Source organism: Bacillus rossius, chromosome 5 (assembly GCF_032445375.1).
Source record: "Bacillus rossius redtenbacheri isolate Brsri chromosome 5, Brsri_v3, whole genome shotgun sequence".
In the NCBI taxonomy this organism is placed as follows: domain Eukaryota; kingdom Metazoa; phylum Arthropoda; class Insecta; order Phasmatodea; family Bacillidae; genus Bacillus; species Bacillus rossius.
Genome location: NC_086333.1, coordinates 52482812 through 52494620, shown reverse-complemented (window position 1 = coordinate 52494620; position 11809 = coordinate 52482812). Strand labels below are relative to the sequence as shown.

The window sequence follows — 11809 nt, the reverse complement described above, 5'->3', positions numbered from 1 at the left end:
TTGCTTTTAGTTTTGTATTAGTTCATCCCATTTGTTAGAACAAGTAAATGTTAATTGAATTTCTGTTCAAAAGTGAATAAATTACTAAGGAAAAAATTTAAGTGGATTTACTTCGTTTACTTCTCGTTTACTTTATCGCTATGCTGCTGGACAAACCACTCCAAGGGTTTTATTCCTCGTGTCTCTCAAGGCAGTGTCAACACAACTCAGGAGCATGCACCGCTTTGTCAGAGGAGAAAACAACATTGATGTAAAGAACGGATGAAGATATTTAGGTTTTAGTATATCGTTGCTAAATTTCTTGGGATGAGTTATATAAATAGAATTACTTCCTGTAATTTTTACCTTAGAATGTATGTTTACATTTGTAAGTTTTGAATTTATAAACTGTGGAATTTTTAAGACAGAGCAAGGAATTCACACAACCTTTCTAAGACAACTTATCTCCCACCAAATACGTAATAAGAGCTATTTATTTTTTAAACTGAAATTTCTGGAGTTTCCCATTTTTACCTACTACAGAATATCGTACGTCAATGTTTTTTAAAACAAACAAATATACTCGTATCACTTTCTGGTTTCATTTCATTGATATTTAACCTAACATATTTAATCAATCGTTTAAAAGACTATTTGCATGGGCTGATTCCTTGCAAAAGACTGCCAGTTTTCGGAAACGGCACTCTGGAACATTTTGAGCGCATTAAGCGATCATAGAAATGCAACAGTGCTAAGTGCTTATTATCATTCAGCAACAGTGATGCATTCATACTGCAGTTGTAGTGGTGGAGAAAAATTACTTTCATTTGTCTACGTTGTGAGTATAAGTCTTGCTCTGACCAACTTGGATTTAGGTGTAAACAAATATAATACTAGGAATTAAATAATTAACCTTAGAGATGATACATTTTTCAGTAACGTGAAGAAATGATTTATGTAATTTTGATATATTTCATTGTTGTTGATTTACAATATTTTTATTTTATAAATTTTGGAAAATTTCCTATTCTTAATTTTATTATGTAGAGCCACGGCGTTTTTCACTGATTCATTTCGGTCCAGGCTAGACTCAACTTACCTTTCATCAACCTTTTTTAGAATGATCTTTGGTCACTAACAAATAATATCTTTCGGCGTGTTACTCGTTATTGGATAGCCACTTCTTCCCCTTGTTCATAACTGGCTCAGGGTCGTCAAGGGCGTGTCATGAGCACTGTAGACCAATCATAAATATGAAGCGGCTAGTCTACTTTGCTACCTAATGAATCCAAGAAGTTATCGTGGTTATAACGAAGTGTTTTTTAAATTGTTTTATCAAAACAACTACTGCAAAAACAAATAATAAAATATTAAATTTTAAAAAAAAACATTAAAACGCGAGCAGCATTTGATTTGGCCGGACCAACAGAGTTGAACTCACTGATAGTAGTGCCGTGACAGCTTTTTTTCCACTGAATCTTCACTTATCTTCGGATTTGCTTGAACCAGAAGAGAACTAGAAAGTTATTCCACTGGTTACACATCTAGTAAATTAAAATTTTCAATAATTTTCGTACAAGTAAATCAAGTTTTAAATTCGAAAGGTTAAACAATATTTGTAAGTAGCCTTGCAATATTCAAACATTTAATAATATTCATTATTTGGATTTATCATACAATAAATATTTTTTAATATGCACATATAAGAAAATTTAAATTTCACATAAATCCATACTTCATTCTTATCTTGTAGCTAATAGATAATATGGTAAAGGAAGCACTGCGATAATTTTTGGAGAACAAAACTGCGAGATCATCCTAGGTATGTCGAACGAAGTGCGATCTCGCCTGTTAACAAATAAATACAACCAAGTATTTTCTAAATCTTTTTAATTTTTTTTTGTATTGGTATGAACAGTAAATGAAAGATCATGGCATTGATTGTTTTAGTAAGTTTTGAATTATGACGATTAGTCGTGGTTAATTCTACATTTGTGTTGTCCTTTCTTTGTAGTAGATAGTATGAAAAGGAAGTAAACATCGACGTCTGCCGATACCCCCAGTGGGTGTTCCTGAAACTTCCTTATCCGTTGATCTCGATCTCACCCGTTCCCCTTCTTGGGGAGGATTCGCCCAGCCGGCCGTCGTTACTTGGACAACCTCTGGCGCAACCTAGAGCGCCCGGACGTTCTGACGGCCTTCTCCCGCTCAGGTCGTCACCGTGTCTGCGGGTCCGCCGACCTGAGCTGCCTCCCGCCCCCGAAGCCAACATGTGCTCCAGCGAGACTACTTGGCCCGCCTCCGAGACCACCTGGTGTTCCTCCAACAGCAGCAGGTCCACCAGGCCTTCCTCCACAACAGGTCCACCAGGTCTTCCTCCAACAGTAGGCGATCCCCCAGGTCTTCCTTCAACACCAAGCAATCCACCAGGTCTTCCTCCAACAGCAGGTCCACCAGGTCTTCCTCCAACAGCAGGTCCACCAGGTTTTCCTCCAAAAGCAAGTCCATCAGGTCTTCCTCCAACAGTAGGCGATCCCCCAGGTCTTCCTTCAACACCAAGCAATCCACCAGGTCTTCCTCCAACAGCAGGTCCACCAGGTCTTCCTCCAACAGCAGGTCCACCAGGTCTTCCTCCAACAGTAGGTCCAACAATTCTTCCTCCTGGTCCGTCACCAAAACCTTGGGACCTCGCCACGTGAATTATGGCCACCGGTACTAATAACACGCACTGTAAAAGAATGCAAAGTATAAATTATGTAGTATAAATAATTGACATAAAATTTTCTTATATATAATGTATCACGGGTGTTATTTGAAAAATGTTATTGAGTCAAATTTCTGAAATATTTGTCTTTAAATTATCAAGTTGAAGATAACGGAGACAGAAACATCTAACCTCGGCAACGAGCAAATTTATGTGTTCCAATGTTGTTCATGTTGCAAATAAACATATAAAATGAAATCCATACGAAATTTAACTTATAATTCTTTAAAATAATGCAGAGCATCATAAATATACTGATCAATAAAAAATTCGCTTTTCAACTACAAACATTTCTGTACGCGAATCACACACGTACTTTCTGCGCCTGCAACTAGAATTCGCTAAACCTGCTTGCCACCATCACGCGCAGATAGCAGCACGAAACAACCGGAAATTTGAAACTATTAGTAAAACTCCGATAAAACCAAAATAGTTTTGAAGAAATCTTAAACCCCGGCTTAGTACCTGATTTTCAACAATTTATTTGATCTAAATACTCCTCATCATGTTAAAAATCACTAAATCATTAATGCTAGAAGTAATACTTCTATGACATTACTAAAATATTTACATTAATCATTTTAAACACATGCTATGACTCTAAGAATATGTTTGTATATTTTTCTTTGCTTAAACAACTGAAATCAGTCTGTAAATACTTCCTAGGAACAAACCATAGCCTAATTGAGTTAATTTAACATTATAATTATATTATATAGTATTATTATAATATAATGATATTAATATTTAAATGTTTATTTTTATGACCAAGTTTGAACCACATATATAACTCTCCCTTAAATTTAACAAGCACGCGCTTACTGCTATGCTATAAAGCCTATTTGAATTGTAGAAGGAGAATATGTATTATCAGCATTGTGATAACAGTTTTCTGGAGTATTATTAAACTTGTATTTACTTTTTACTATGACTATTTTAGTTTACTAAATATATTCCACGGTAGTTTTACTATCATAAATTGACATTTAGTACACCAATACGTTTGTAATTGTGGTTATCGATTTCATACCTGGCTACTGATTAGTAATGTTACAGTGACATTTCTCTCAGATATTTCTCACCATGGGTATGATATTAAGTGACAATTTAGGCTCATTATCGTAGTTTCTCGCAGTCTTACAAATTATACCAAAGGTTTTTGTTATAATTTTTAAAAATTCTTAAAGAAATAGAACGTAAATAATTTGTTAAAATATAGTTTGAAGAAGATTCAAATACGAAATGCCACAATATTCTTATGGTTGTTGTGGCATCGGTGATAGCACGCAAAATACATGAAAACATTACAGTTGCACACGCACAGATCTGAATTCGAAGATACTTTTTCACACAAAACAACAGTTTGGAACGTTTGAAATGTTTCCCTCCCCCCTCATTTAAATAGATTATTATCAGGCGTATGAATGTTGTTAGCTCTTATTTAGAATGATATGAAGCAGTTATTTACATAAGTACAAGCATTGAATTTAGCTTTTTTTAACAACTAAAAATGATTTACTAAAAAGCATGGGCTCGCAAACAAACACCACATGAAAAAAAAATATTATTTTAATTTTGTATCCTGAAACGCAAGAAGCAAAAAAAAAGTCCTTAGCTACTCTAAGCCTCTGACGGAGTGCACGCTGATTGGATGCGAACAGAAATCGGCGCAAAGCACACAGAAAAGCTAGAAGCTCAATAAATTTCTGTGCGCTGTGCATGGACTGTTTTCCTGCGCACGCAATGTTTTCCTACGTATCACTGCTGTTGTTTGTGTACGTTCAACTTCCTTGTGATGGTGCTGTGCTGTGGGCGTTCTGTTGCGAAGAAGCGGAGTATTTCCTCACTAACGCTTGAAACGATCCTAAGGCCATAAAGTACTTAATATTATCATCAAGGTAACAATAAATTTTCTTAACAGTTTTAAAGGGTAGCCGCTTTTAAAAGAAAGTGTAAAACATTATTTAATGATGTTTTAAAAGCATAGAAGCCAATATAAACACTTATTTAAATATTTTAATCTTAAATAATTTATTATTTTGGACATACGCCATTGATATTTTAACTGTGTACCAAAGAGAACAACCTTAAAAACGGACAAACAAATAAAAAACACAAACGAACAGAAAAACAAATCAGCTAATGTAAAAAAAATTTTCCGCTCTTCAGGTTTTCTCTGACATTCAATGTAATCTATCAATGGCGTATGTCCAAAATAACTAATGTTTTAAATCAACTTTAACTATTAAAAGATTCATTCAACGTTCTTCTTTTTTAAACAGAAATGTTTAATTATTAGCAATTGCACAGTAATGATTCACGACACTACAGCTCTTTAAGGTAAATTTAAAAGAAATACTACCTATTGTAGCCTAGTGTAGCCACTTCAAGAAAATTTTTATATGGATTTTAGTTTCATGGTGCATAGACCCCAAAACCATCCTCAAGTCAAACGTTTTTACATATTTATATATTTATATATGTGTATCACAAATTTGTGGACACGATAACTACCGAAATATTTTTATATAACTTTCAAACTGATACGTAAAACCTAGTAGTAGCAAATCTCGATCGAGATTTTTTTTTGGGGGGGGGGGCAATATCCAACTAAAGGAGTAGAAATGGGGAAGATTTTTTTTAAATAGACAAATCTCTGTAACTCGTATATGGAAAAAAACATTTCCGTTTGAACATATTATAACTCGTGGGAGTATTACCAAAATATGGTGTGTGATAAAGTTTTTGATACGACTAACTGTAAGTGCAAAGGGTTGAATAAACACGGGTCGGAGAACAAAAAGCAATCATAACTCCCTTCGCACAACATTGAATTCGTACACATTGTGTGTTAATCTTATAATTTTTGTTTAAAACTTTTGCTGAAACTATTTTTGATGAGACGAACCAATGTTTCAGGGAATTGAAAAATAAGGGGCAGAAATTTTAAAAAAAATTATAACTTCCTTAGTAGGTACACTATCAAAACCGTTTAGATTGTTTGCAAATATTATAATTTTTAAATAGAACCTTTTTCTGAATCAATTTTTGATAATATGAACCATTTCTGCAAGAGTTTGAAAAATCCTGGGATTGAAATAAGAAAATAAGTAAAACTTCCATACAATGTAGGTACTCTTACGAATTAATGTTTAATATGTTAAAATTTTTAAATATTGTTAAAAATAAATTTTATATTACAAATCATTACTGCAAGAGGTGGAACTAACAAGTGTAAAAAGAAAAAAATTTCATTACTTTTTAACAGATATACTATGAAATGCATTATATTTTATTTTAAACGTCTTAAATTTTATTTAAAACCTTTGGCTGAAACTATTGGTTTAAATTTTAAAAAAATAAAACTTTTTTAGTATCAAATTCGTTTGATTTTATTTATAACCACCTTAATATTACCTAATCCTTTGTCAAATAATTTATAAGACCACGTATAAAAAATAGTGCTTGGTGGTAAAAAATAATTGCATAACTATCTTAGTTGGCATAATTCGTTAATATATTCAATGCTGGAAGCATTCAGTTAAAAACATACAAAATATTTTTGCTTCATGGAATATAATAAAATGTTAAATCGATCTTTTTGAATATTGACGAACATATAGGATATTATTTAGGCTACATTAAGTTCTTAAAATTATTCAGGAGTGTATTGAAGTTTCCAAAATATTTCCATAAAAAATAGGCATTTAGAAATCTGTCTACGCCTGTAGGCTGTACCAAAGGAATAGTTTTTCTTGCTTCAGTGTACTTCCTAAGCAGTGATGGTATTTTTTATACTATAATTTTAGAAAATTGCATATGTAGTAGGTATTGAAACCACTAGCTCGTCTCTAATGGAAAAATGACGAGAAAAGTTTTCAGGTATGGATTTTACACTTGAATAGTTAATTGTAGTTGAATTATTGCCCTAAAAAATTTCATTTTGGTTTACGTTATAGGAAAAGCATATACAATTATAATTGGGGAGAAGGTATTATCAGAACTGAGTAGTTAACGTAAGCTATCAAATAAAATATATATATATTATAATTAGGTTATTTTATAACACAAATAAATAGTAACTAAATTTTACTAACTACTAAAGAATACAGTGTTTTGTTCCAAAAATATCAAATTATTTTTCCCTTTCTTTTTTAGATTTTAATAGATTATACAATTTTTAATCCATCGTAGAATTTCTTTAATCTAAGAGTGAACATTTCTCATTATTGAACAAAGTTATAAGTATTTCATTAAGAAAGCTATAAACTAATATATTTATAATATAATATAAACATCGTTTTGGAAGCTCTAAATAGGAGTGTAATGAAAAATAGATTAGTTTGCATATTCTCACTCAATGTTAAGCTCTGGCCATCGTGTTAAAATAGTTTTAAGTCAAAAATGTTTCTATAGGATCTAATCTTATATAGGCCTACGTCTTTAGATACCTAAGACAAAATGTTATCTCTTCATCTTACAAATAATATGACAAGACACTATATAAAAAACAATTTCAAGAAAAATCTTGAATTAAAATTGTGTTACAGTGCTTGAGTATTTTTATAAATTAAACATTTTTTAATTATACAACTTTTTTCTATTTTTAATAAAATAATTTATCAATATTGTGTGAAATTTAACATTGAACTTTATTTAACAATCTGTAGCGGTTTGGTGTACTGTACTTAAAAAAATTAATCCTTTTTAATTTTTAATTGTATGTTGTTAGTAAGTAAACCACGCATAAAATTGTGATATTTTTATATCTGTGTTAAATACTGTTTTTAAAATATGCAAATAATCTTGCCTACCTAATATTTAAAAATAATAATGATAATATACTTTCATTCTGAAAACAATATATAAATATCGTTCAGCGACCTAACAATCATATAAGCTACGTTATTGTTGTTTTAAATACGATAATTAACGAGGACAATGTTTTAATTTAAAAACATTTTTTGGATGTTACTTTCATCTCAACTTACGCCTCTTTTAAACCAATACCCTTAATAAAATCTAACTTAGCACACTTATCCCTCGCCATTTTAATACTTGCTTCCTAAATCTAAATATGTCAATGTGTTGTGTGTTTAAAGTTAAGAGAAACCAATAAGTTGGCTACATCAAAAAAACTCTAAAACATCATTATAAAAAAACACCAATAAGAAATTTAAATCTTATCATGAAATTCGTTTTTTATATAGTCAAATTGAAAAGTAGCCTCAAAAACAATGCGAATTCGTAAAAAAAGAGGGTGCGTGTACTAATGTACGCGTTGGAAGTTTTACTTACTTAGCATAATAAAAACTATTTTTAGTTTTTTCATATAAATAAATATTCTAAAGAAAATAATAAAAATACTTTAGTAATATTATAAAAAGTTTGATAAAAAATAAATTCAATCAAATCAAAAAATGAAAATAAATACTCAGTAGTCAATATTAATGTAAACATGTGTAAAATTTAATTATTAAATTTAATATAATATTCGAAATATTTTAATTAATAATGAAATTAATTAAATATGCTGGATATTTATCATTATTTATTTTAGTTTTATTAAATGATAATGATAAAATTATAATGCAAATAAATAATACCTACGTGAACAAAAACTCACTCATAAAATAAACTTGAAAAATCACTTGTATAAGTTTATAAACACAAATTCTATCACTCATATTCACAAAAAAATAAATGTTTTAATGATACGGAGCTGTATTCAATATCAATTAGTATAGTATAATATTTAAACGCGCATATTTATTTTTATTTGTATGTAGCCTTTACTCATCATTTGAATATTTCGTTGCATGGTGCGCGCGTATTGTAAAAACTGTCACAATTTTTTTTTCATAACGTAAGTAAATAAGTATTGCTTCAAAAAAAGAAGAGAGATATTTTCTCATACGAAATGCTCTCGATAATCAATAACAAAAATTAGATCAGCATTTTACTGATATCACTACTTTGCAAATAACTTACCAAGAACTTAATCATCTTGTGAAGCAATAGATGTTCTTCAACGCGTTTGGTCCGCTTGCAAGCTGACTGCAAGTCAACTGGAGAATTTGAGGAGTCTTTATACGGTCGGCTGAGTGCGGCAGTATTTACGAAGCCGTGGCACTTTGAGTGTCTTCCGAACGAAAATGCATCCTTCAACGTACTCACACCAAATAATGGTAAGTAGCCCGGCAGCGCACACTCACGCCAGGGTCGTTTTGCGTTCCTGAGCAATAACAAGAAAGTTTCCAAACAAAACATCTCCCAGAGTGTTATCGCGAAAAGTGCCACGTCATTTGCAACCGCCTTAAGTTGGTAGGTTGAAAAAAAAAACTTAACATCTTGGGGCGTTTGCATATTAACTACGTTCCATAATTCTGACGTCAATATTCCAAAACTTTTTTCCAGCATAGTGAAAACAACAAATTATTTTCAGCTAAAAAAATTAATGCTTAAATTTAATTCTAATGCAAAGGTTGATTTTTTTTTTTTTGCTGTCAGTATAGTTAACGCTTGAGTGGCAATGAATTGATTTCAGTTTCTGGTGTGTTACAGATTTTGATATTTCAGTTTTTGATCACACACGCCGAGTTATTTATTTCCAAGATGGCAGCCAATACGGCCAATAAATAGTGGGGCTCTGGCCATAAATAATTACTGCACACTATCGGTTGAAAATTAAACTAATATGGTGGTATCACACTCCAGCAGACGAAGAAAAGATGTCGGCAGTGCACTCTAGCAGATGAAAACAAGATAGTGAACTTCAGCAGACATAAACAAGATGGCTGCCTCCAGCTGACGAACACAAGATGGAAGCCTCCAGCAGACGAAAACAATATGGCGGCCTCCAGCAGACGAAAACAAGATGTCGGACGTGACATACTACCACTGCGATATGTATATACCTTGGCATTTGTGGTAGGAGATGAGTCTGTCGGTGGCTTCCGTGAAGGAAGGATCTGTCGTAATTTTTATTTTGTCCTCACCTGCTTAGAACTGAAGACTCCATGATGAAAGTGCTTTTTAATTAATTGTTTTTAAAATTTGATTAATTATTTTATAATTTTAAATTTATTCCGAATTTTTGGATAATAATTACAGAATTTTCATTATGGAAGCTGTGACATCATAATCCAAAATGGCAATTTTTTTTTAAATATTTTTTTATATTTTAAAAGTTTTACCGGTTTTCTAGCAAAAAAACAGATTTTCAAGATGGTGGAAGTAAAGATAATTGCAACGGTTACATCATAATTCGATATGGCGGCCGTGACATTCTAAGGTCATGACCTCGGTGGATTAGAGCTGCTTTTCGCCTGGGAATTTAAGCCAAATTGGGGAATTTTCAAGCCATTGGCGTTTCTGAGGACTATTACGGGAAAACTTTCCTCATAACGGGAATTTTTCCCTCGAAATAAGGAAGTTTTTTTATTTTTCAAATTTTTTTGGTGCTTTTTTGTAATTGAAAATTTTGGCGGATATTGGTGAATTTTGGTCACATGTAGAGGAATTTTAGTCATTTTGGCAATTTATTGGCAAATTTTGAAAGTAAATGTCAAGGTCATCCAATATGGCTTTTGTGACGTAAGAATCCAAGATGGCGGAAACCGACACCACACCCAGAACCGAGGGCTTGGACATACATTTATATACCACTTCCAAGTTAACTTAAAATGGAAAATTATTGTGTTACACATATGTTGATATTTTGTTAAAATACCAAAAAATTTTTAATAGGTTTCAAAATTGAGTTTTGTTAGATTATTCTGAATTTAAATGTTTCTTAAAGGCAGATTTACGATACAGTAAATTGCCAATGGAAACATACATGTTCAACACATTAATTTAATTTCTCAATTTCTGCATTTGAATTTTTTTAAGGTAGTTCCAAAGGAAGACTGCCTATTGCTAGGGACAAGATTATATTTTGAATTGTGATAAAACCAAGATCAAGATAACACCGAAATTACAAGTTATATCATGGAATTAAGTAGCATTTAACTAAAACTAAATTCTAATGATAAAAAAGGGATACAAAAATTTATTTAATTTTTTTAAGCATCGCCTACTGAATCACTTTTAAACAACATGAACATGCTCATTTATTTTTATATTGCAAATATTGAGTGACCAGAAGATCTTTCCTTAGTTTTTTGTTTCATCAGCGTGAGACCAACATTTGTCTAAAACAGTTTTTTTAGTATATCCAATCCATACAACAAGGGATAACAAACAATGAACTCACTGAACAAAAATAATTCTTCACTCCCTTAGTAGACACGGCATCAAGTCACTTGAAAGTTTTCTTAAATATTCTAAGTATCACCTAACAATTTTATAACTGAATCCTTTATGGCACTGGGCAAACAAATATGTGAAATTCTTTGCTTATGGGAGTAAATGGGCATGTTCTTTTCATGGCAGTTTTCAGTTGCGGCACAGCACAGAATCTACCTACCTGCGCCGGACCAAAGTCAAATTCATGGGCATGTCATTCGTATCGAGAATATTATAGAAATTAAAAATAATGCTGTATGCACCTGAATAATCACCATCTTAACATTTTGGCTGTATGGAATATGTAAAAAATATGTCATCCATTCAACACATAGGTTACTTTGAACATAAAGTTTCCATAATTTCCCTCAAGTTGGCTGAATATCTTAAAAGAAATCAACTTCTAAATCTGCTTGCAACTGCAGGCCGAGTCAAAAGGATTTTTTTTTTGTTTTACTACATTTAGCATGCAGTTTTTTCTGCCAGTGTATTTATATTGTGAATTGTGCACATTAGCATTAGTCATGCACAAAATTACAACATCGTAATGTTTACGAATTCACGGGCTTATACACATCAAACAACTTATTTACGTAAAATTTTGCGGAATACGAAGTAACGTACTCTTTGCCCTTCATTCGAAACTTTTCCATGTGCAGCTGAATATTTTCATGTTCCAGCTCACCCGCATCACCATCAATTTCATTGACGTCAACTTCTTCTTCTGGCAAAGGTTATTCCAGCCTTAAAATATATTATAGCTTATTACTGCATTAA

General features: G+C 31.9%; 1 protein-coding gene across 1 annotated transcript; it reads right to left on the bottom strand.

Annotated features, from left to right (window-relative positions):
• Positions 1-1852: 1852 nt before the first annotated feature.
• On the bottom strand, positions 1853-8803 carry LOC134532372 (elastin-like). The gene is made up of 2 exons (XM_063368808.1): positions 8735-8803; positions 1853-2707 (listed from the first exon to the last, which is right to left on the bottom strand). Exons 1-2 carry the CDS (start codon positions 8747-8749, stop codon positions 2063-2065), a joined length of 660 nt encoding a protein of 219 aa, XP_063224878.1. The 5' UTR covers positions 8750-8803; the 3' UTR covers positions 1853-2062.
• Between the last annotated feature and the right edge of the window lie 3006 nt (positions 8804-11809).